Source organism: Punctularia strigosozonata (genome assembly GCF_000264995.1).
Source record: "Punctularia strigosozonata HHB-11173 SS5 unplaced genomic scaffold PUNSTscaffold_22, whole genome shotgun sequence".
NCBI lineage: Eukaryota > Fungi > Basidiomycota > Agaricomycetes > Corticiales > Punctulariaceae > Punctularia > Punctularia strigosozonata.
The window spans coordinates 107,232-129,578 of NW_006767454.1; the positions used below are offsets into that span (position 1 = coordinate 107,232).

Below are 22,347 nucleotides of genomic sequence, written 5' to 3' on the forward strand. Positions count from 1 at the left end.
ATGCAGATCGTCGATGTTGTTGGTATAGAGAGGCTGTAAGTTACAGGGTAATGAGAGGGCATCTGGTTAAAAGACCAGCGTTGGTGTGGTGACGAACAACATCGGTGCAATGAATGAATAAAGCGATGCGTGTGGTAAAAGCTGGAATGAAGGGACGGCGCACTGCACATCCGCGAACTAGCTACAGCAGCAGCAACGTAAAAACCGAGAAGAGCAGACGAGAAAGGAGATGAGTCTACCTAAGAGTGTATCACCTCGGCCTCCAAGATAACTTGATCAGTCATGTACATCTACGCGAGGGAGAGGAAGATAGGAGAGGGAAGATGGTTGGGAGGGTATATCCGGGGCAACGACCGCGAGGAGGGAGCAAGCGCTATGGAGCCATCCCTCATTCGTGCCCTTGATGCGAGCCCGTCGAATGCGTCGTGGTGATCCTCTTGATCGCGGTCCGTTCGGCCTCCATGTGCTGCTGCAGCATACCCTCCAACCTCCTTATCGACGGGCTCGGCGCCAACTTCGACCGGTTCGACCGCGCGCTGTCGGCAGACTGGCGCGTCTGCGCTTGCGCCGGGGCCGTCTCGGCGAACGGAGCTTCCGCCGGCTGTCGCTGTCGCTGCTGCTGCAGGACGATCGCGGGCGCGGGCGCGATCTGTTCCTTCCGACGGGAGAAGAACGTCGGCTTGGGCGGGACGTTGCCCACAGGTCGACGCCTCTCGCGCTCCGCGTCCGCCGACGCGCGGCTCCCGCCCCCGCCGCTGCTCGCGGTCGCGAAGCTGACGCGCGACACGTGCGGCGACGAATGGTTGCCGAGCCGCATAAACGACGAGGGCTGTGGCCGCGACCGCGACGACGACGACGCGATCGAGATCGTCCGCGTCCGCGCGTCGCCGTACACCGACCCCCCCGCCACGCTGCTCGCGCCCGTGCCCACGTCGGCTACCGCGTTCTCGTCTTCTTCGCCCTCGCTCTCCGAGGAGGTGTCCAGTTCGTCGAGCGCGTTCGGCCGCGCCTCGATGCTGTCGAAGAAGTCGGCCGGACTCGCCGGCGGCGGCGCGGAGTGGATCGCGGGCGACTCGTACCGTCCGGCGAGGATGGGCGCGAGGGAGATCGCGGCGAGATCCGGGCGAGAACGACGCGCCGCGATCGAGCGCGGCATCGAGGACGACGACGCGGACGAGGACGGCGCCGTCTGCGGCGTTTCCGGGAAAGGCGGCGTAGCCGGTTCTGGTGCGAGGATTTCCGGAATGGGCGTGGGCACGGGAGAGGGGGCGCGGGAGGTGGGAAAAAGGGAATGGTAGGACGAATTAGGGAGCGAGTGCGACGACCCGGCCGCCGGTGTGGCGTCGGCGGTGTTCGGCCGACGGGTCAAATAAGGCGAGAGCGAGGCGCTGGCCGTGGTCGGTGACGGCGCGGTACGCGCGGTGTCGGCCCGCCTGCGCGGAGCGGGGGAGAGCGTCGGCACGCGGTCTAGCGCGGAGGACGTGCGCGGTGGCGGGGACACGACGTAGTAGCGCGCTGCGTCCTGAGCGACCTGCGCGAGCGCTTCTGCGGCCCCGCCCGCGCCGGGGGCGTCCCATGCGTGCCCTTCCGGTATCGCATCCCTGAAGGCGGACACCGTCGGCGACGGCTGTGAGTACTCGCTCATGGACAGGGACGGCCTCGGGAGGTCATGCTCGGAGGGCGACAGGGAGACCGAGACCGACGGCCGGCCCGGCAACGCCGCCTCCGAGTTGAACGCGGTGACGTACGGCGCGTCGCTCTCGCTCGCGTCCGTTTCTGAGTATATCACGCTGTTCGTCGCCGTCCGGAACGCGTCGCTGTGCGAGGGCATGGGCGAGGGCGACGTTCTCGTCCGTCGAGGCAGCGGCGGCGTATCCATCCACGACCTTCTTCCCCGTTCCCGCTCCTGCGAGCTCGCGGACAGCAGAGGCGTCGACGCCGTCTTCCTCAGCTGGCCGCCGACCGACAATTGCGACGAGCTGCGCGACGCGTCCGCCTCCCCACGCGGCGAACCGGAGCTCAGGTCCGTCTGCGAGTGCGAGTGCTGCGGGCTGCTAAACAGCGTAAGCAGGCCCTGCCCCTGCCCCTGCCCCTTCCGGGGCGGCGGCGCGAGCGGTGTCGACGGGCCCGCAGGGGTCTCAGACCTCTGCGGCGCGTACAGGGACGAGCGCAGCGTCTGCGTCTGCAGCGGTGACAGGTGCGCGCGGTCCCGCTTCTGCTCCTTGTAGCCGTGGCGAGGCGAGGGGGGCGTCGCCGGCGGCTTCGCGTGCGGCACCTCGGGTATGCTGTCCATCCGGGGCAAGTCGATGATCCGCTGGTCGAGCTTCTCCACGGCGTGTCCGTGTCCGGATCCCGAGGCCAGCGACGGCGACTGCGGCCCCCGCGACGATGGGCCCGGACTGGGCGGCACGGACGACGACGAGGAAGACTTCATGCGCCGGTGCGAGCTCGCGGACGAGGAGTCCGGGCCGCTGAGCGAGAGCTGCACGGCCTCGTGCAGCAGCGCCTTGCGCCACCCACCCTCGTCGGCTTTCTGCTTTTGCCGCTCGCGGAAGGATTCGTCCGTCGACCACACCCCAGGTGTCCCCGGCGGCAGGCGCTCCGCCAATACGGCGGCGCCGACGCTCTCGCCGACGCCGAGACCATGCAACGCAGAGGTCTGCACGGCGAAGGGGTAGCCCGGGCCGGGCAGCGGGAGATCGACGACGTCCGTGGGGTCGACGAACGCGCCCGGGGAGGAGGCAGGATCCGCGTTCGACTCGGACGGGGCAGCGGCGGGCGGTGGTTGGGCGTCTTTACGCGCTTTGAGATCGCGTTCGGACTGTTTGGCGGCGAGGCGGAGGTCGTCCATCTTCTCACGAACGACGACGACGCGCGTGGGAGCAGGGAGGGGTGGTATGGGCGTCGAGGCGACAGCTTTGCCAGCCTGCGGGGCCGGGCGCGGGACGTGGCCAGAGGCGGTGGAAGAGTCCGACGTGGTGCGCAGAACCGGGGGTGGCTGCTCGATGCCGGGGCTGCCCGTGGGCGTGCCGGGTTTGGACGACTTTCCCCTACCGACGCGGAAGAGGTCGAGGAAGCCGGGCGATTTTTTGGTGGTGTCGGGGTGCGCGGAGGTGGGTGTCGTCGTGGGAGGGAGGAAGTCGGCGGGGGAGGGCTTGGCGTGCGCGGGCGGGAGGAAGTAGCTGTTCTTGACGAGGAGCTGGAGGCGGTAGGCGATGTCGTCCACGTCGCCCTCGACCGACTTGGTGCCCATGTCGGCTATTGCGGGGAGGCGGCGATCGTGTTCGAGCTCGTGTTCTTCGATTGTGGTGGGCGAGGCGAGCCCAGAGCGCGAAAAGGCGGAGGAGAGCGGGTAAAGCGAGGATGATGTGCCCGTCTGCGCTGTCTCGTCAGAATTGATTCGCGCGTGTCGAAGAGGTCCTGGTCCGATGATATGGACAGGTGTAGGCAGGCTCGGTATAGAAGACGAAGCGGAGGACGAGCCGCCGTCACGTGTGCCTGTACGTGAAGGTAGACGGGGGAGGCTTACGCCGCGCTTTGCAGCCTGTAGAGGTGTATTAGTATCCAGTAGTATTGCGGTTGCTACGATAATACGGTATCGACGCAGCGGAGGGGAGGGTGCGAAGAAGAGACGGATATGAAGAAGATACGCACCACGCTCGACTCCGATACGCTACCGAGCGCGAACGCCCGGCCGCGCGGGCTGTCCGGATCCTCCACCGGTGCTGATGAAGGTGGCCTTTGACCGTATCCCTGCGCAGCCCCACGCATGGGCGAGCGCTCCGGACGAACGGGAGGATGCCCCGCCCGCGCCCGCTGCACGATATCGAGCAGCTCGCCGAAAGCGGCTAAAGACTCCGCCTTGGCGCTCGCGGACGGCGTTCTGGCTGGGACCACCGGGACGTTGTCGGGCGCGCCCGTGCGTCCCCTGCCAGGCGAGCTGAGCGTCTGCCCGCGCGACCGGGCGCGTGTTCGCGTGGCGGCGCGGCGGACGAGGGAAACTTCGCTGGTGGTGCTGGCCGTCGGCGAGGGCGGCTCGGGTGCCGCTAGATTCGGCGTCGTGGGTGTGCGAGCCAGGGGAGAGGGGGCAGCGGCGGGTGAGGAGGTCATCGTCGTCGGACCATGCGACGAGCGGCGGGGCGGCGGGCGACGACGAAAGGGCCGAAGGGGAGCGGGGAAAGTCAAGAGGAAAGTAAGACCGTGGGAACGGCATCAGACGCCGATCCACGTGCCATAAAAGGGAACTACTGCCGCATTAGGACCGGCTTTCAATTGGGCTCTGACCGTGGAAGGAACGGACTGATCGTGCGAAGCGGGAATGGCGATGCCGTTTCTGATGCGGCCAGGGTTCTTCCTTCACTTGGTCCCTCCAACGTCGCCGCTTCCTTCTTCGCGGAGGTTACGTACAGCAAATACGAAGCACGGCGGGATGACACGCTCCTGGGCTCCGCTGGCCAACAATGAGGCCGAGACTCGACCACGGCCGCGCGCCCTCGTCGTCCTCAACCAACCGTTCTCGATCGGCCTGCTCGACCGCCTCTGGTCATCTGCCCAATGGCGATGTTGTGCCGACGGCGGCGCCAACCGCCTCCATGACCTCCTTCTCCGCTCTGCTCCCGCCGCCGTCGACGATCGAGCCCCCGGATCCGACGCGCGGGCGTCGTAAGTTGACCCTGCACATTCATCCGTCCGAGCCAGCGTGGCTGACGGGATACAGCGACGCAGGTACATCCCCGATCTCGTCAAAGGCGACTTCGACTCGCTCCGGGACGACGTCAAGGCGTACTACACGTCGCAGGTGCGCCGCGTGTCGCATTGCCCTCCGATTGGTCGACGCAAACTTCTCGAACGGCGGGATCTAGGGCGCGAGCGTCGTTCACGATGAAGACCAGTACTCGACGGATCTCATGAAATGCGTGCATGCCCTAGAAGAGAAGGAGAAGAGCGAAGGCGTCCAGGTGTGCAGATTGTGCCTCTTCCAGTGCTATCCTCTCTTTTAAGCCCAGTCGTTCAGTACGAGCTCATCCTCCTCGGCGGGCTCTCCGGCCGCCTCGACCAAACCGTACACACCCTACATTACCTTCACAAAATGCGCAAGTCCCGCGACACGGTGTACGCTTTCACGGACGATAACGTCGGCTGGGTCCTCGACGAGGTAAACATCGACCGATATTCCATCCATCGACGATAATAACGCTATCGCAGGGCGACCACGAGATACACGTAGACCAGACCCTCTTCGGCCCCACTTGCGGTCTACTCCCGGTCGGCATAGAGACGACCACGCTCACGACGCGGGGATTACGGTGGGACATCGGTGCGTGCTCTTCTCCTTCGGCGCTTCTATCCACTTCTATACCCCTTCGTACCCTTCACCCCTTCCTCCCTCCACCATCGTCCTCTTTACTCTCTTTTCCACCCATCGATGTCGACTGACGCACTCGCGTCCTTGGTCAGAGAACTGGGAATCGTCGTTCGACACGCGCATCTCGACCTCGAACCAGTTCGTCCCCGGACAGGACGTCGTCCGCGTCAGCACCACGCGCCCGATCTGGTGGTGCATGGAGATCCGCGCGTCGGGGCTGTAGGAGTCGCTTAGAAAAAATCTGTCACGGTCCCCCTGCCGGATGATCAGCCCTCTATGAAGGCGCGAGAGCCAGAGGTCTGTAGGTTTGTTGAACCCCTGCGCATCTATACACGCCCGATTACAACCCGCGCCTGCTCTAGATTAACGTGCATCCGACCGTACCTCTGCATAGAGCTAGAAACCATGTCGCACGTGTCCGATCCTCCAGAAATGACAAATTGTTCCCCGATGATACGAGGAAAACACGCATCGCGTACCAGCAGGGATTGCGCATCTCCCGAAAGATTAAACCGCAAGCCTCAAAACCCCCTTCTGGTTACATTCTCTTCTTCCTTCTTAGCTGGGTCCGACGCTCTCATAACGTTGTGCAGGTGCGCCGATAAGCATGCTGCCGTACGCTGACGGTGATTGACCTAGCTGATTGGCACGGTCATAGGTGAGAAACGCCTTGGCGCCGTCCCAGAGAGGCCTACAAGCATCCCTGCGACTTGTCGTTTGAAACAGTTTGTCGATCTTCAACGCGTGTGTCAAGGTTTCAAGCGGTCCTCGCGGGCGTGACAATATCGAGGGATCAGGTAATGAGAGCGCTTCCGGCGCACCGCGAGACGGTCCAGAGGTAAGAGTCAAATCAACGATCGATATGGGCAGCGTCTAATCCTCCATCAGCAGTCGATTCCCGCGATGGGTTCTGGCGGTAGAAGACAGGAGGCCATCAACGATGACGAAGAGATCGCACTGGAAGGTGATCCTCAGGCGAAGGTACGGTTTTAAATATGACGTGTCTCCGACGACGTACGGAGATGCCGTCTCCGTGTCAGCCTCCACAGGGTCGACCCGCGTCAGAGAGTGCAGCCTGGGACTATGTATACGGACTACTGGAGAAACACGATAGAGAGATGATCAAGCAATACTCGGAAAGTATTGACAACCTGCTCATATTCGTATGTGATTCCTGGCTCCATGTGCGTCACGGTCTCTTCTGACATCAGGCACATGCCGATTAGGCCAGTTTATTTTCTGCGGTCCTCTCGACGTTCCTATTTGAAGCCTACGACAACAATCGACTCACTGTTCAACTGCTCTACAACGAACCGCTGCAACTCCAGCAGATGTCGACGAGTCAGATTGCACCTGCGTCTTTCGATCCTCTCAGTGCTCTGTTCCGAGTCAACTCTAAACTTGGACGAGGTCAACGTCGTCTGGCTCCTAAGCCTCACCCTCACCGTCTCTTCCTCTCTGTTCGGAATTTTCGCGAAACAGTCGCTACGCGAGTATCTGACATGGTCTTCCATCTCACCTGTGCAGCACGCTATCCAGCTGCGAACGATCCGCTACGATGCCTTCCTGCTGTGGAAGGTCCCCGTAATCGTATACAAATCGCCGTCGTTCTATTCTTCGCGAGGCTTGTCATCCTGCCATGGCCGATCATCACCGCCGTTTCTGAATCACTCTGCATCGCCTCCGGGGTTACCATGGTCTTAGCCGTCCTTGCGGAGCCACTTCCTCTCATCTACGATGCCTGTGCATATATGACCTCCTTTGGATGAATGATATATCCTCTGAATCGAATATGGTATCGATCTACCCGAAAATCCATGTTTTTCCTGAAAGAACGCTTGCAACTTCACCGTCACAATGTGGACCGGCTAGGACGACTACCATTGGGTATACCACATTGGACACGGCTTGTCATCAACTTCATCCACCGTCATGCATCCCCTGATGTCGATCAGTACGCCTATGACAGCTGGGCGCCTCGCTATTCCCTGTCTTTATGCCTGGCCTGTCACGACGTGAGGGAATTCCGAGGAATGCTATACATCCACACGCAGACGGCATCAGATACATCAACATTTGTCATGATCAGCCATACAGAAAGGCTCAAATCGTCCATCACTGCATGTTTGCATCTGCAACGAGGCCATTGAATGATCTAGTGAGGGCGTGTCAATTTCCATGCTGCAAGGTAGTAGCTTTACTCACAGCACGGTGTCCAACAAGCAGCCGCGAATGACTTCGTGTGCACGTCGAAGGCGCGTTTACACTGAGATATCTTTTCACTGTGACCCAGACGCGATATTATGTTCCCATACCTGAGCGGTTTGAACAGCTTCGCCCTCATTGCTGTGCCAGCTCCCATCTGCCTCACGGTCAACAACTCCGAGGACTCCGGGCCGGCATATCATATTCACCGCTGCTGAGCACCAGTACGTATACCAGTACAGGCCGCTGGATGGGGGGACGCACACACTACACCCGTCGACCGTCATTGCATGGCCCCCCTTCTGTCATCCCTGAGGCTTCGCTCGTCGCGGGGTCACCCTCTGCCCGCGTCCGAGCCGGCACGCACGACGCGCTACCTCCCATCAGAACTCGTCGTTGAGATTCTCACTCACGCCTACGGCATCACCGAACGCCTACCGACGTCCTTCTCCGACTGGCCGGCCGTCTACCGCCAGAAGGCTCTCCTCCCCCCGCTCCTCGTCTGCAGGGCGTGGTATGACGGGGGAGTCGCCCTGCTCTACCGCACGCCGTACCTTCCCTCTGTACGTTCTCTGCAGCGATTCGCCCGGACCCTTTCCCGTCACCCCGACTTGGCCCGCATCGTACGCGGGCTGGTGCTCGGCCGCGGTCTGCCCCCTCCTCGCTTCACCCGCACCCTCGCGTCCCGCCTGCGAGGCCGCGCAGACAACCAGCAGGAACGAGCTGAGGCAGAACGCAAAGGATGGCTGCACGCGATCTTCGCAGCTTGCGAGAACGTCAACGAGGTGTGCTTTCTGTCGATGCACGACGCGGACTACCTGCCCGCTGCGCTGAAGGTGAAAGGAGGGCCCCATGTCATCCCCCTTCGTCGGCTGACGCTGCTGGACGGAGACAACATCGTCTTGTACCAGCCCATTCCGTTCGTCGGCATCGCACCCGGTCGACCGCGCGCCACGCCCAAGACTGGCCTCATTCTGGAGATGAGCAAGCTTGAGGAGCTCAATATAGCCTCGTGTCGCGTCTACGACCACGACGAGACCGTGTCGCATCCATTCCTACGTATCGTGCGGGTCAGCCACACGATGCTGTTGTCTCCAAAACCAATCCTGGTCATACCACCGTACGAACGGGCACAGGGACTGGTTGCAATCGACCTTAGGGAGAACGGCGGTTCAGGATATCCAGCGCAGTGCACAGAGTGCATTCAGTCACACGCGGGAAATCTCCAAGAGCTCACCTTAATCGGGTGGGACGAGCTCGTCATATTTCAATCCTTGAAGCTCGAGGCATTCCACCACCTCTGGCGCCTCGCTATTGGCTATCTGGAGGCTGATCATTCCGGTTTTGAGCAGCTCGACTGCATTCCGCCCTCGGTGCAGCTACTCGTCGCGCATTGGCAGAATAATCGGAGTGCTCTCTGTTTTCGCCATGCCGAGTTCATGATAACCTTCCTGAAAAGCGACGCAGAGATACATCAGAGCCGTCGAGCGGGGAAGCGCATGTCCGTCAGGGTACTCGGTCGGGCGCCCGAAGCTCTCCAGAAATTGTGTGGGGGGTGGACGATTGATCTCTTGGAGTGCAATGACGGAGGTGCGTTTGGTCTACTTCTCTCGTCGTGTAGCATCTCACCATGATGATACTGATGTCGAATGGTTGGAAGATGACTTCCAACTATTTCATGGTGAAAAGCGCGAGCAATTGCGAGCGGTAGTATCTCTGGGATTCACTTGTGTAGTCGTCCAATATTGACCGCGTCGAGTCCGACAGCCACATTGAACTTTCACTCAAGTGATTCCAGCGCATCGTTGCAGTATTACGCCTGAAGTGATTGCACTGGCCAAGCTACCGGGTGCACTTGGTAAGGGCAGAGGAACTGAGAAAGCCGACGAGCTCTCGGCCTCCCCGGGCTGACTGTGTAGAGTACACGAGCCACATGATATCAGCCTGCCGCCCGCTGACGCGCTGACGGCTTGACCAGGGCGCTGACCAACTTCAGGGCGCGCGGTGCCGATGCCGGTGCACTTCGCAGACGCCCGTACCAATATCCTTTCGTCAGCCGAGTAGATCCAGGAACTGGTCTTACAGCGCCTGCGATGGCCAACTCAGAAATGCGTAGCGTGGTGTTCACCATAAAAGATGTGAACGAGAGCGTCGAGAGTCATCCAACAACCGAGCAATCAGCTCCTCACCGCACATTCCCAACATCGAACAGCACAAATGGCTTCCAAAGTCGCAGTCGCAGGTGTAAGTGCGATTCATCATATCTCCGTGTTTCAGCGAGGGATCTAACGCCCATCCCATAGGCCACCGGTAACATCGGCCTGCCCGTCGTCCAGCAGCTCGTCGCGGCCAAGTTCGACGTCGTCGTCCTCTCGCGCTCCGACAACCCCTCCGGCCTCCCCGCGGGCGTCACCGTCCGCAAGGTCGACTACGATTCGGTCGAGTCGCTTACCGCCGCGCTCCATGGCGTCGACGCCGTCGTGTCCGCCGTCGCCTCCGCCGCGCTCGCAGGTCAGACCAAGATCATCGACGCCGCCGTCGCCGCGGGCGTAAAGCGCTTCCTCCCCTCCGAATTCGGCAACGACCTGCAGCACCCCGCCGTGCGTGCCGTGCCCGCGTTCGCGCCCAAGGTCGCCGTGCAGGAGTACCTGAAGAAGGTCGCCGCCGAGTCGAGCCTCACGTACACGATCGTCAGCACCGGGCCGTTCCTCGACTGGGGCCTGTACGCCGGGTTCCTGCTCGGTTCGCCGAAGGAGCGCAAGGTGGAGATCTACGACGGCGGGCATCAGGAGTTCAGCGCGACGACGCTCCCGACGATCGGCCGCGGGGTGGTCGCGGTGCTGCAGCATCTGGAAGAGACGAAGAACCGGGCCGTGTACTTCCACGAGGCGGTCGTTAGCCAGAGCAAGCTGCTGGGGATCGCGAAGGAGCTGACGCCCGGGGAGACGTGGGAGGTGACGGAGAGCAAGTCGGCGGACCTGAAGGCGAGGGCAGACGAGAAACTTGCGAAGGGCATCTTCGATATGGAGGTGGGGATTTCGCTGGTCAAGTATTCCATCTTAGGGCCAGGGTTTGGCCCCGTGTGGAAGAACTTGGATAACGAGTTGCTGGGGATCAAGACGATCTCGGACGAGGAGTTGCGGGCGATCGTGAAGTCCGCGTTGTAGGACTAGAGATCGCTCTGTTTCTTGATTAAGTGTTGGTATGTAACGGAAACGCGTCGTGATACATGAAAATATGTGCTTAGCATGCGCGTCACGAATGGAACCAAAAATTCATACGTGGATGGCGAACATATGCAATCCATGGGAAACCGCGGGGCTGAAAGGGTGCGTCGAGGCTCGCCGCGCTTTCCCGATTCGTGTGCAGTTAGCGTCCATGCCCTGGATTTGCCTCCTTGTAGTAGTTCGGGTCCATCGTTACAAGGATACATCGCGGCCGAAAGCAAGCCCCTGGGCTAGAGTGCCATAAACCTTGGGGTGGTGCGCTACATATGAGGTAACGAATAGCAATTCCTTCTCACGGTCCTTTCCTGCCGACTTCAGTGCTTGAAGTCGGTCGCCGTCCCCAACGGATTTACCCTCGAATATGGCCAACACGTTAGAGCAAGACGAGCAGGATCTGCTCCAGGTGCGTTTCCTATACTAGCTCCCGAAGTTCTGTTGCTCATACGACCACGCATACCACAGTCTGCCCTCGCGGAGTCTACCGCGTTCTCGTCCGTCCCGCTGCCGCACCAATCGACCGTCTCGTCCGACCCAGCGCCGTCCGAAGAGCCGACGACGGTTGCGCAGCCCGAGACCCAGGCAGCGACGACGCAGGCGACAGATGCCGACGCGCGTGCAGCGTGGCAAGCGCAGTACGAGGCCGAGCTCGCAATCTTCCGCGCGCAGTCGGCGGAGCAACGCGCGAGGGCTGAGCAGGAGCGCGCCAAGTGGGAGAAGATACGAGAGGAGGAGGAGAAGAACGGCGCCGCGCCGAAGGAGTGGGAGGACGTCGGCGCGAGCGGCACGGCGAGCACGAGCAGCGCGACGGTGTCCGCGTCGCCAAGCCCCGCGGACGCGCGCAACCTTGTCGCAGGCGAGCAGCCAGGACACTCCCATGCACACGCGCACGAGCACGAACGGGAGGAGAGCGGGACGGACTCGGGCTCGGGCTCGGGCTCGGGCACGGGTTCGCATCCGGAGAAATGGGAGATACCGTCGTCCATGAGCGCTTCTTTCCCGTCCTCGTTCGACATCGACACCCCGCCGTCGCATGACCATCAACATCACCACCACCCACACGACCACCCTCACCACCACGGGAATGTCCCCGTCCCGCTCCCTCCTCCCCTAGGTGCCGCCGTGCATGCGCCTGCCCCAGGCCCGTCCGCCTCCAATCCCGCGCCAGAACCCATCTCCGCTACTCTGTCCGTTTTCAACGCATCGTTACCGCTCAAGGTCCGCGCGCTCGCGCTCGCGTCGAGCCTCGCGATTAACTTCTTGCTGCCCTTCGTGAACGGGGTGATGCTCGGCTTCGGCGAGATCTTCGCGAAGGAGGTCGTCGCGGGGTGGATAGGGTGGAAGCCCGCCAAGCGGAGTGCGCCGACAGCGGTCGGGATCGGCGTGCGGGGCATAGGGGAACAGAGGACGGCGAGAGAGCCGTTCAGGAAGTGAACACGGTTGATCCTGTAGACCCGATCCGTGGTTCTTACACTTCGGCCTGGAGGCAATTGTGAAAACTTTTTTGACCATCGTGCTCTGCGCGCCATGCAAGGTGCTTCCTTTCCCTCAGTTCCCGTATGCCAAAGGGTGTATTCCAGTGAATGAAGTAAGTGCGAGTGCAGTGGTGGTGACAATGGCCAGATCCGTGATTACATATGAGTATCGTCCCGAAGTACAATATATACACCGTCCAGTCAAGCTGGACGCAAAGACGTCGCGCCAGCAACGAGGTGGTGCTTGAGCTGCCATAACCATCAGGCGCACGAAACGCCAAGCGAGGGGGGTCGATAGGGAGACGCGGTACTTATGTCTGGCCAAAAGTCCATGGGAAATTTCATCGTTTCAAGCCCGGCGCGGCCCTTGGGGGACCGGACATGTATTGCGGTGGTGGCGCCTGATAACTCGGTGGGCGCATAACGTGCTCGTCCGTCGTCGTCGCGGTTACGGTGCCGAATAGGCTCGGCGTGCGCGGGTAATGGTTCCTTTGGGCCGTCGCTTCTGCCTGGTTCGGAGGTGGAGGCGGGACGATGGGCATAGGCAGCGGGCGGCGGGGGTCGGGGTGTTGCGACGTCGGGACGCCCGTAGTCGGGTCCCACTCGGGTTTCGGCAGCACTTGGACGGGCGCTTGCGGCTCGGTCGCGCGCTCGGCGGCGAAGGGCACCGACGTCGGGGCGGACCACTGCGTGGTGGACATGCTGGTCCGGGAGGGCGAGGCCGCGGTGCGCGTGCCGGCCTGCGAGGAGGGCGAGGTGTGCGCGTGCGTGGTAGAGTTGGCGAGCATGTCTTCGACGAGGTGCATGCGCACGAAGGGCTGCGGGCGACGCTCGGCGTCAACGAGGCGCTTCTGTTCGGCGAGGCGCCGGCGGCGGAGGCAGAAGAGGGCGCAGGCGGTGAGGAGCGCGGCGCCGATGAGTGCGCCCGCGATGCCGCCGACTATGCCGCCGACCATGGCGGCGTGCGAGGAGCCATGAGAGGAGGAGGGTGAGGACGAGGAGGAGGGGCTTGAGTTGGAGGTGGAGGCGGGCGAGGAGGAGATGATGAGGGTGACGGTTTGGCCGGCGGCGTTTGTGGTCGTCGTCGTTAGGAGCGAGCTGGAGGTAGGGGAGGCGGGAGCATCGAGGGCGGTGGGGGAGGAAGGAGAGGCGGAGTCGGTATCAGAGAAGGTCGAGGTTCCGGAAGGAGCGGTGGACACGGACTCTATCCCGGAACGCGTCTTCTGCTGTTGCTGCGTCTCCGTCGATTGGACGGGCTGCGTCTGCGTCGTCTGTGTTTGAGTTTGGGTATGAGTCTGCGTTTGGGTCTGGGTCTGGGTCTGAATTTGAGTCTGTGTTTGAGTTTGGGTCTGTTGGCCCGAGCCGGCTTGAGTAGTCGAGGAGCTAATAGCGCCACCTTCGGCGAACCTGTGGGATTGGCACCGTCAGTTCGGGTTTTCGTGGAGTATCGATGGTGGGTGGTTACGCACTCTAGTCCGTACACCTCCACGTAAGAGCCGCCATATTGGCCGACGCCGGTGATGGTGAGCTGGAAGGTATGCTGTTTACTCCCGTCCAGACCCGACTTGGTGTACAGGACGGCCTCGACCGGATCCTCGCCGTTGGTAGTCCCGGCGGACTCGTCAACCTGCAGAGGCAAAGAAAATCTAAGTTTAGTGGTGCGAAACATCAGTTTGCTGCGTGAGCGTCGCATACCGACGAAGAAGAACCCCCGTCAACAGACACAGACGCGACACCTCCGTTGAAGTTGTGGCGAGAGAGGTAAGAGATGGAGCTCCCTGTTTACCACGGACGGTCAGGAGAGAGTGGCAGAATGCTCAATGTCGCTTGCCTTGGAATGTGAAGGTGATTCCGTCGCCTGGGTTGCCCGAGAACCGGTGCCCTCCATTGTCCTGGTCTGACCTGGGTTGCGCCAGCCTTGAGCGACTGGAATTATAGATAGTTTGCTATGGCACGTACCATGACCCGGAATACGTGATCCTCGGGTCACCAGCCGATACGGTGACGGTCTGGGCGACGGATGATGGGAGCAATAAAGCGAGTATAAGGGCCGTCAAGGAGACATATAGTAGCATATCACTCGAGGGGACGCATCCACGCTGTCCACCGAGGACAAAGGCTTCGTACGATAGAACACGGCCGTCTAGACGAAACGAGCGGAAGGGGGGCTGTTATGCCTGAATGTGCGGGTGCAAAGAATGAGACCAGGAACGGAGAGCCGAGCCAATGTCCAACGTTGCGAATTGGCCATCCCGGTCCTCATCAGAGCCTTTGAATCCAATGGGAAAATCCTATAACGGGCCATGGGGAATCTCTACAGCCCTGCCATAACAGTCCCATCATGGTGCGATCCAGCCAATTCCCTCGGGCGCTGTGAATGGCCGTGTACGGTTAAGGGGGCACGTATCAATTTGCTCACGATGGCGACTGGGACCGATCATGGTCGACCTTCCTCGGCCCAAGATCCGAGAAGCTCACCCGTGAGCGAGACTGGCGGGCCCATACACGCTCCCTGATTATCACACCAGCATCAGGCAAGCATCAGGCATGGGTCTGTATAGGATGGAGTTGAGCAAGAGCAACGCTATCTGAATCTGAATAGCAATGAATCAAGGTGGCGTTCGTACGCAAGGCGGATTGATGCTCGAGCTTTGGAGATTGCCGCGCTTGACGATACCGGATAAGGAGTGACAGGAATGAACGCACGATGAATCCATCAGCTTCATCAAACCGCGGTTCGACTTCCAGACTCAACAGATACAGCAGGGACGGCAGCGCGCCCACAAACTCCAGGATCAACAAAACGCTGGCACAGGCAGTCGAGAGGCGCTGCAGGCCATGGCCATGCAACGAGGATACCCGACCGCGCGCGCTCTTCACGAACGCGGGCCACGACGCGGCAACGTGGCCGACGCCCACGTCCAAAACAGGCAAAAGAAGCGCGGCCACGCGCCGAAAAGGCTCGATCACATGACATGTTCGTCGGACGCGTTATTTGGCGCGTATTTGTTACGTCACGTGTTTGTTCAGTCTCGCTATGTCGCCGTAGCGGGAGCTCGTTGTGTTCGTTCGCGTCCTCGTCTGTCTCGGCGACTTCGTCTTCCTCCTCACCCAGTCCTTACCCTCTCACACCGCTAACATCGCCCTCTTGACCTCGTCTTGACACGAGCGCAACTTGAACAACAGCGCCGACAACCCGCAACAGCCGACTTCGAGCACGACGTCGTTACACCCCGACATCTTCACTAAACACAGAGAGAACACCCAGCGAGCAACGTTCATCCAGACTATCCACCATGGCATCCAACCGCGTGAGTACACTACCTCCCATCCCGCCTCATATCGGGGGGGGTTTTTTTTTGTCGAAATCTACCTCCCCCGCTCACCACCCGTCGTCTTCCCCAGATACACGCCCGCGCTCGCGCAATCCGCCCCAACCGTGACGAGAACGCCATCACCCGGCACTCCCGCCAATCCTCCAGCATCACCTCCGCTGCCGCCGCCGGCGTCCGCACCAGCGGCGTCTTCGTCCCACCCGCCAAAGCCGGCGCCCCCACCAAACTCCCCGCCCGGGCCCCGACCGGCCCCGCGGGCAAGGGCGTCGCCACCGCCGGACTGGCGGTGCGGCCCGCGCTGCACGAGGTCACCACCCGTGCCGTGAACAGGAAGCAGGTCCCCGACGCCGCCGCCGAGATCCAGAAGGAGGCTAAGCCGACCGCCGTCGAGTCGCTCAAGCGCGCCCGCGCCGCATCGGTCTCGGACGCGCACCAGCCCGCCCGCCGGGTGCCGCTTTCCCAGGCCGCGAGGGCGAGGCAGCCCATCGCGCCCCGCCAATCGATCACGGGTGCGGCTCGCCGAGTCGTTCCTGCAGGCGCGAAGGCGTCGCGCATCGCGATCCGGGTCGACGCGCACGAACTCGCTGAAGCACAACAAGAGCTCGAGATGGCCATCGAGGAGCAGGAGGAGCACACCGCCGTCATCGCCACGCGCCACACTGAGCCGGACATGCGCGCGATGGAGGCCGAGTACGAGGCCGAGCACAGCGCCGTCATGGGAGAGCAAGAGGTGGAGGCGCTCGTCGGCGCCGACAGCGATATCGAGCTCGTGAGCGATCGCGGCGACCTGGAGCACCTTGAGGACGAAGACGAGGAGGAGGAGACCGCAAGGCAGAGCGCGTCGAAGGAGGAGGAGGTCGATTTGGACGCGGTTCAGGCCGAGCTCGAGCGTGTGTGGCCCGACATGCCGACCGCGCACCGACGGAAGTGCGAGGCGGAGGTGGAGCGCATCAGGGAAACCTTTGGGCAGGAGGAGCTCGAGCCTGGCATGATGGATCCGAGCATGGTCAGCGAGTACGCGGACGAGATCTTCGAATACATGCAGGAGCTCGAGGAGGAGATGATGCCTGGGACGAACTACATGGACGCGCAGAGCGAAATTGACTGGAGTATGAGGCAAACGCTTGTCGACTGGCTGCTGCAGGTGCACCTAAGGTGCGTTCCATCGAATGCCTGGAAGGTGTGGGTGCTGATACGAGGGTCCAGATACCACATGCTGGCCGAGACGCTATGGATCGCTGTCAATATCGTCGACCGGTTCCTGACGAAGCGAGTGGTCAGCCTGGCCAAGCTCCAACTTGTAGGCGTCACCGCGATGTTCATCGCCGCCAAGTACGAAGAGATCCTCGCTCCCAGCGTAGACGAGGTGAGCCAGTCGCAGTCGTTCCGATACCTCGCCGGGCGCTGATGCGGTACACCTAGTTTGTGTATATGACCGAGAACGGGTACTCCCGCGATGAGGTGTTGAAGGGCGAGCGGATCATGCTGCAGACCCTCGACTTCCGCGTCAGCGACTACTGCAGCCCATACAGCTGGATGCGGAAGATCAGCGCCGCCGACAACTATGATATCCAGGTCAGCAATATCTCGCCCTGAGGGCGCCCGTATTGGCAGATGCTGACCGAGCCGCTGGTGATGGCAGACCCGGACGCTGAGCAAGTTCCTGACCGAGGTGACGCTAATCGACTACCGGTTCCTGGGGTGCAAGCCGAGTCTCGTCGCCGCCGTGGGCATGTACACCGCGAGACGGATGCTGGGTGGTGACTGGGTAAGTACAAGTTCGAGTTCAACCCTCCTTTCATGGCGGTGATGATGATGAGATGCGGGCTACCACGCCGCTTCCTCATTGTGCTGGCCACGTGACCCTCCGTACCGCCCTGTTGCCTGCCTCGCGCTCGGTGCTGACCCGATTTGGACCTTCCCGCAGGACGAGGCGTTCGTGTACCACTCCGGCTTCACCGAGGCGCAGCTCGAGATGGGCTTCCTCCTGCTCGTCGACAAGCTGTGCGAGCCCGATTTCCACAAGATGTACGTTTGCAAGAAGTACGCGCACAAGCGGTTCTTGAAGGTCCGTTCCGTCCGCTCGTCTGCCTTATCGCGGAGGTCTCGGCACGTGCTGATGCCGTCGTTTCATTACTATCAGGCGTCCGTCTGGGCCGTGAATTGGTGCCGGGAACACGAACATCTCCGCGCTTTCTTGAAAGGGATGATCGAGTGAACGACGCAAGAAGAAAAAAGGCTCCTCCCTTGCACATATGCACCAGGATAATATCAGCAACGGACCCTGCACCATACAATCTCACTCACGCATTGCATCGCATACACAACCCACCATGCACCATACATTTTTTGCACCAGTCTTGGACCTCCATGCCCCTCACCCTCTTCCGGCAATCCAACGTATCCCCGCGCATCCACGACCTGCATGCACCCTAGCTTGGGTCCACGCCTACATGCCGACATGTCTCTCCTCTTGACGTCTTGTCTGATATGCAGATAATTGGACGTCTGTACTCTCCCCAAGCGTTCCGCCGGTCCACATCTACTGCGCCCTCGGTCGGCCGTCCTGTCCTTTCTTCGTTCACCGACCTCGATCCCCGTCTTCCGCCACCCCATCTTTATACTTCTATTTTCCTTTCTCTCTCTCAATCCCATCCATATCGTGTTCGATAAAAATCACCCTCCGAGTGCGCCTCCTCACGCACACACGCACACACCACACAACCTGTATATTTGATTGTCTGATTTATTATCTTTCTGCATAACGTCTGGTCCTTATCATCTACCAACAGTCATTTTGCACGTCTCTCTCTCTCTCTCGTTTCTTCTCTCTTCTTCTTCGCCGTCTCATCTAGTTATCTATTCGTGGTCGGGTGGGCTGCGTGCGTGCGTCCGGATCGACTCGCGGACGCTGGTCGCTCACTCGCCCGACCCGACCCGCTCGCTGTCGCTCGCTATTTGCTCTCGAATGAAACGTCCCTTTTTTTTTCTCTCCCGTCGTCGCGTTCGTGTGCGAGCAAAGAAAAGTCACGTCTTGTCGTTTCGTCCTAAATACACGCCCAAAGGAGGTATCGGGAAAGAAAACAAGTGGACAGCGGGTCAGAACCCCCGAGATCCCGAACGGAAGAAAGCGGGTAATGGTACAAATCCATAAAGATACACGTGGTTGCGGACGGGGGACTAATAGCTGGTTGGGTTCGCTCATATCACATTTCGCGGCTCTGCGTTAAAGAGAAGGGGGGGTTATCCGACGGGATGCGGCTGATCCGGCCCGTTGTTGGTTTCGTTCCTCGCGCGCAGAGCCGCCGTCGGCCGGTCATGTAGAGGGGGCTATCGTGCTATGATAAGTGTCAAGCTGCGTTATCTCTGGCCCACGGCCCGGCGCCAGGGTTACCGAAATGGGACGGCGAGAGGGAGAGAGGGAGGGGGGGTCGTCGACAGGCTTTCTTTTCCGAGGATAGAGAGATGCGAGGGCGGAGGCGTGATTGTGGTTTGGGCTGGTACAAATGTGCAGAATGATTTGACGGAGAGAGGCAAGGGTGGAAAGGTTCCTCTTGCTCGGCGCTCGATGGGTGTGTGATGATGATGATGATGATGACTTTCTTCTCTCTCATGGACCGAGGGTGGAGATGATGGGCCCGTGAGGTGTCGTCACGCGTACCTCGCGTGCGATGGGGCTCGTCGGCTGTTGGACGGCGTAGCCGGAGGGGAGGAAGGTGTTGAAGCCGTCGATGAGCTCCGGGTGGCCGGAGGTGATGAAGAGCTCGCCCATGCGGGTCATGCAGGTGCTCGTGCTGATGCTGGGGCGGGGGCGGGTACGGGGCGAGATCAGCGGGGGGTGCGGTGGGGGCGGAGAGCAAGGCAGCGTTCATCGGCTTACACGGCGTCTCGGAAGTCCTTGAAGATCATGAGGAACCGCTGGTGCACGTCGGGCTGGTCGTACAGCGCGGACCGGACTTGGTCGAGGTAGCGCAGCGCGTCGTTGACGCTGAGGGTGTCGGGGGAGACGCGCGATCCTTGGGCCATGGCGGGGAGGGGATGGCGGTGGGCGGTTGCCGTCGTCGTGGGGCGCGGTGGGCGGCGAGAAGATCGGTGAGGGATATGAGCGCGACGGCGGCGGCGGCGGGAGGAGGAGGAGGAGGAGGAGGAAGCGCGGGGCGACGGGCGGAGGCAAGCTATACAATCATCGCCTGACAGGAAATAACGGCACGGCCCATGCGCATTTCTTGTGTTCCCCCCCCTCCGTCGAGTCCGGTCCGTTCGTGCCCAGAAGACGCGGGGTTGTGGCGACACGTGGGAGACGCCGGCATGTGACCGTCACTCCTCGTCGCCCTTGCCCCCCCCCCCTCCATGCCCTTTTTTGTCTCGAATTGATGGTCGGAACGCTCGGGACGGCGCCGAGACGAGCGCTTCAACCGTCCGGGATGCTATGCACGGGGCGGGTTACATTCATGGGCCCCACCGCGATCCGCCACCGCTCCGCTCTCCCCTGCTGAGAGAGGGGAAATGGGCCGCGATACGCTTTTGCGCGCGAGCTTTCCGCGGACAGAAGGCTATATCGCCTTGCCGGCGCGGTGCGCCGTCTCGGAGCCTGGAGGGGCCAGGCGAGAAAGGGAAGGCACAACAACAACGCGCGGCGGTGAGAAAGAATCGCGGTCGACCCGCTGGCACGGAGCCGCTGTGCGGTATCGCCCCCCCCCCCTCTGCGGTGCTTCTCGACCCCGCGAGGTGACATCGCCGCCCCCGAGATATTGGGCGGCGTGTGATGCAGCGCGCTGTTTGATGTTATATTTTATTTTTCTTGTCGTAAACGTTGCAGGTCGGAACGACCGGGCCATACGGGAGGTGCAGATCTTGTTTCGAACCCAAACGTCAGGGCATATCAGACAAAGGAATGGATCCGCGCGGCTCACCGGAGCGCTGGCAAGTTCGTGCGCCGCGATCGGGCTACGCAGCCTTCGGGGAGATAGCATACTATCATGGAACCAGTGTTCCTATCGAAAACACTGTTCGAAGTGGGAACCAAAATTATGATTAGTGACCACGCTTTCTATGTTTCGTAATGATGTGTCCCTATCTTCGACACAGTCTGAGCTAGTCGTTATATTTTTACGGGACGTTGCAAAGATGCTAGGAATATTTTACGGGATGAGGCCGTTGATGGACCCGGAGTTCCTACCAGGGTCACACTCGTGTCACAGCCGGCATCTCCAGCCTCCGCTTCGGCATGAGATGTCGCGTCGACGTCGCAGCGCACAGAACGAGTTCTCTCCACCAGCAGATCTATAAGATGAATGTACACTACAACACAATGCTATCTACAGTATTATATCTTCCTGAAAAGTAAGCTAACCTGTTTAAGCACATCAGGCTCAGCATTATGCATTAGTAGGAGGTTTTCAAGTGAGGTTCGGTGTCATTATGTCTGCCCGAAGTAGGGTACAAGACCGTTATCATATGGTGACGGGGTGCGGGTGGTACGTTCTCGTCGTTCAACGCGGGTTGTACAGCGGCATGCCAACGTGTCGTGGGTTGAACCTGGTGCTTAGGCTTGGCGAATGTTGCGCCAGCGAACTGTGACGCGAGAGATTGGAACCCCGCGGAAGTGAGGGCATGCGTGGATGATATCGCTGTCGGAGGGCGATTGATGTTGGCAGGGTGAAGAGGGAGCGAGAGAGGAGCCAGCCGGGTGACGTTGGTGGGCGCAGGCGAACACAGTTGCGAGGATTTCGATATATCTGCAAGGTAGAGTGTCAATCGTAGCGGAGACAGTGCAGAACGACAACTCACTGTCATCGGGAGCTATGGTGTCGTCGACATCCATTCCCCAGCCATCCTCGTCATCCTCCTCTGCGCTATCCTCCTCTCTATCTGTATTTTCCATACTATCACTTTCAGTGCAGCCTCCTACCCCGTTATCGTCCTCGGTGGTAGCCAGAACCGGAGCAGCATCGAAGCGGGTTGGTGTCGCTGCTAGGTCGAAATCTGGCAGTGATATAGCCGGAACCGGAAGGTGGTAAAGGCCAGCAAATTGTGGATCCGTCTTCAATAGAGGTGTTTCTTGAAGATGAGCCTTGATAGCCGCAGTCAGTGTGGCAATAGTACCTTTGAGAGGGAGGTGGAGGAGGTAGGCAAGATCTTCAACGTCTGCCTTCCGCTTTGGGATGGTCCGAAATCGAACGTTCATGTCGAGCGCAAGCTGCGTTCGGCGACAATGAGCTGCCTCGCATTTCTGCCGTTGGGTACTACGGCATCGACGATGTCCATGCCCCAGCCGTCCTCGGCATCATCCTCCGTGCCATCCTCCTCCCCGTCTGTATTTTCCGTACTATCGCTTTCAGCGCAGTCTCCTACCCCGTTATCGTCCTCGGTGGTAGCTGGAACCGGGGCAGCATTGGAGCGGGTCGGTGTCGCTGCTAGGTTGAGATCTGGCAGCGATATAGGCGGAACCGGAAGGCCGTAAAGGCCAGCAAATCGTGAATCTGTCTTCAATAGAGGTGTTTCTTGAAGATGAGACTTGATAGCCGCAGTCAGCGTTGCCACAGTGCCGTCGAGAGGGAGGTGGAGGAGATAGGCAAGATCTTCAACGTCTGCCTTCCGCTTTGGGATGGTCCTAAATCGGATATTCCTGTCAATTGCAAGCTGCGTTCGGCGACGACGAGTTGCCTCATCTGTTGCATTTCTCTTAGCCTCCTTCGCAGCCTTTGCTGCAGCCTTTGCGTTGTTCTCGCGCAGGCGTTCGG

General features: G+C 60.7%; 11 protein-coding genes across 11 annotated transcripts; 6 read left to right on the top strand and 5 right to left on the bottom strand.

Moving 5' to 3' along the window:
• Positions 1–18: 18 nt before the first annotated feature.
• Positions 19–4,110, bottom strand: PUNSTDRAFT_146893 (uncharacterized protein; the record flags this gene model as incomplete). Its single annotated transcript, XM_007388946.1, has 2 exons — positions 19–3,544; positions 3,595–4,110. 2 exons carry the CDS (start codon positions 4,108–4,110, stop codon positions 389–391), a joined length of 3,672 nt encoding a protein of 1,223 aa, XP_007389008.1. The 3' UTR covers positions 19–388.
• A 319-nt stretch (positions 4,111–4,429) lies between these two features.
• Positions 4,430–5,588, top strand: PUNSTDRAFT_77603 (thiamine pyrophosphokinase; the record flags this gene model as incomplete). Its single annotated transcript, XM_007388947.1, has 6 exons — positions 4,430–4,624; positions 4,718–4,798; positions 4,863–4,960; positions 5,002–5,155; positions 5,206–5,317; positions 5,458–5,588. The coding sequence occupies 6 exons, from the start codon at positions 4,430–4,432 to the stop codon at positions 5,586–5,588; spliced, it is 771 nt and encodes a 256-aa protein (XP_007389009.1).
• Positions 5,589–6,268: 680 nt separating this feature from the next.
• Positions 6,269–7,069, top strand: PUNSTDRAFT_139257 (uncharacterized protein; the record flags this gene model as incomplete). Its single annotated transcript, XM_007388948.1, has 4 exons — positions 6,269–6,346; positions 6,406–6,528; positions 6,592–6,825; positions 6,893–7,069. The coding sequence occupies 4 exons, from the start codon at positions 6,269–6,271 to the stop codon at positions 7,067–7,069; spliced, it is 612 nt and encodes a 203-aa protein (XP_007389010.1).
• A 2,705-nt stretch (positions 7,070–9,774) lies between these two features.
• PUNSTDRAFT_109138 (NAD(P)-binding protein) lies at positions 9,775–10,838 on the top strand. Its single transcript, XM_007388949.1, has 2 exons — positions 9,775–9,814; positions 9,874–10,838. Exons 1-2 carry the CDS (start codon positions 9,788–9,790, stop codon positions 10,735–10,737), a joined length of 891 nt encoding a protein of 296 aa, XP_007389011.1. The 5' UTR covers positions 9,775–9,787; the 3' UTR covers positions 10,738–10,838.
• Positions 10,839–11,020: 182 nt separating this feature from the next.
• On the top strand, positions 11,021–12,228 carry PUNSTDRAFT_123167 (uncharacterized protein; the record flags this gene model as incomplete). The annotated part of the gene is made up of 2 exons (XM_007388950.1): positions 11,021–11,200; positions 11,260–12,228. Exons 1-2 carry the CDS (start codon positions 11,159–11,161, stop codon positions 12,226–12,228), a joined length of 1,011 nt encoding a protein of 336 aa, XP_007389012.1. The 5' UTR covers positions 11,021–11,158.
• A 382-nt stretch (positions 12,229–12,610) lies between these two features.
• On the bottom strand, positions 12,611–13,225 carry PUNSTDRAFT_116862 (uncharacterized protein; the record flags this gene model as incomplete). The annotated part of the gene is made up of 1 exon (XM_007388951.1): positions 12,611–13,225. The coding sequence occupies one exon, from the start codon at positions 13,223–13,225 to the stop codon at positions 12,611–12,613; it is 615 nt and encodes a 204-aa protein (XP_007389013.1).
• A 32-nt stretch (positions 13,226–13,257) lies between these two features.
• On the bottom strand, positions 13,258–14,515 carry PUNSTDRAFT_146897 (uncharacterized protein; the record flags this gene model as incomplete). The annotated part of the gene is made up of 6 exons (XM_007388952.1): positions 14,229–14,515; positions 14,101–14,171; positions 13,965–14,047; positions 13,739–13,896; positions 13,473–13,676; positions 13,258–13,367 (listed from the first exon to the last, which is right to left on the bottom strand). Coding segments are annotated over exons 1-6 (741 nt in total), but the record flags the coding sequence as incomplete, so codon positions are not given.
• Positions 14,516–14,793: 278 nt separating this feature from the next.
• PUNSTDRAFT_123168 (uncharacterized protein) lies at positions 14,794–15,557 on the top strand. Its single transcript, XM_007388953.1, has one exon. The coding sequence runs from the start codon at positions 15,108–15,110 to the stop codon at positions 15,405–15,407; it is 300 nt and encodes a 99-aa protein (XP_007389015.1). The 5' UTR covers positions 14,794–15,107; the 3' UTR covers positions 15,408–15,557.
• Positions 15,558–16,271: 714 nt separating this feature from the next.
• Positions 16,272–18,231, top strand: PUNSTDRAFT_93743 (uncharacterized protein; the record flags this gene model as incomplete). The annotated part of the gene is made up of 7 exons (XM_007388954.1): positions 16,272–16,373; positions 16,452–16,759; positions 16,811–16,970; positions 17,027–17,179; positions 17,247–17,372; positions 17,532–17,672; positions 17,748–18,231. The coding sequence occupies 7 exons, from the start codon at positions 16,275–16,277 to the stop codon at positions 17,820–17,822; spliced, it is 1,062 nt and encodes a 353-aa protein (XP_007389016.1). The 3' UTR covers positions 17,823–18,231.
• Positions 18,232–18,790: 559 nt separating this feature from the next.
• Positions 18,791–19,718, bottom strand: PUNSTDRAFT_55996 (uncharacterized protein). The gene is made up of 2 exons (XM_007388955.1): positions 19,485–19,718; positions 18,791–19,404 (listed from the first exon to the last, which is right to left on the bottom strand). Exons 1-2 carry the CDS (start codon positions 19,628–19,630, stop codon positions 19,215–19,217), a joined length of 336 nt encoding a protein of 111 aa, XP_007389017.1. The 5' UTR covers positions 19,631–19,718; the 3' UTR covers positions 18,791–19,214.
• A 1,271-nt stretch (positions 19,719–20,989) lies between these two features.
• Positions 20,990–22,330, bottom strand: PUNSTDRAFT_139263 (uncharacterized protein; the record flags this gene model as incomplete). The annotated part of the gene is made up of 3 exons (XM_007388956.1): positions 20,990–21,342; positions 21,395–21,803; positions 21,863–22,330. Coding segments are annotated over 3 exons (1,230 nt in total), but the record flags the coding sequence as incomplete, so codon positions are not given.
• Positions 22,331–22,347: the final 17 nt, after the last annotated feature.

Excerpts from the sequence above, each read along its gene's own strand:
- PUNSTDRAFT_109138 (XM_007388949.1), top strand. The coding sequence starts at position 9,788 with ATGGCTTCCAAAGTCGCAGTCGCAGGT. Across the intron at positions 9,815-9,873 it reads CCAAAGTCGCAGTCGCAGGT|GCCACCGGTAACATCGGCCT; the intron begins GTAAGTGCGATT and ends CCCATCCCATAG.
- PUNSTDRAFT_123168 (XM_007388953.1), top strand. The coding sequence starts at position 15,108 with ATGGCCATGCAACGAGGATACCCGACCGCGCGCGCTCTTCACGAACGC.
- PUNSTDRAFT_55996 (XM_007388955.1), bottom strand. The coding sequence starts at position 19,630 with ATGGCCCAAGGATCGCGCGTCTCCCCCGACACCCTCAGCGTCAACGAC. Across the intron at positions 19,405-19,484 it reads AAGGACTTCCGAGACGCCGT|CATCAGCACGAGCACCTGCA; the intron begins GTAAGCCGATGA and ends CCCCCGCCCCAG.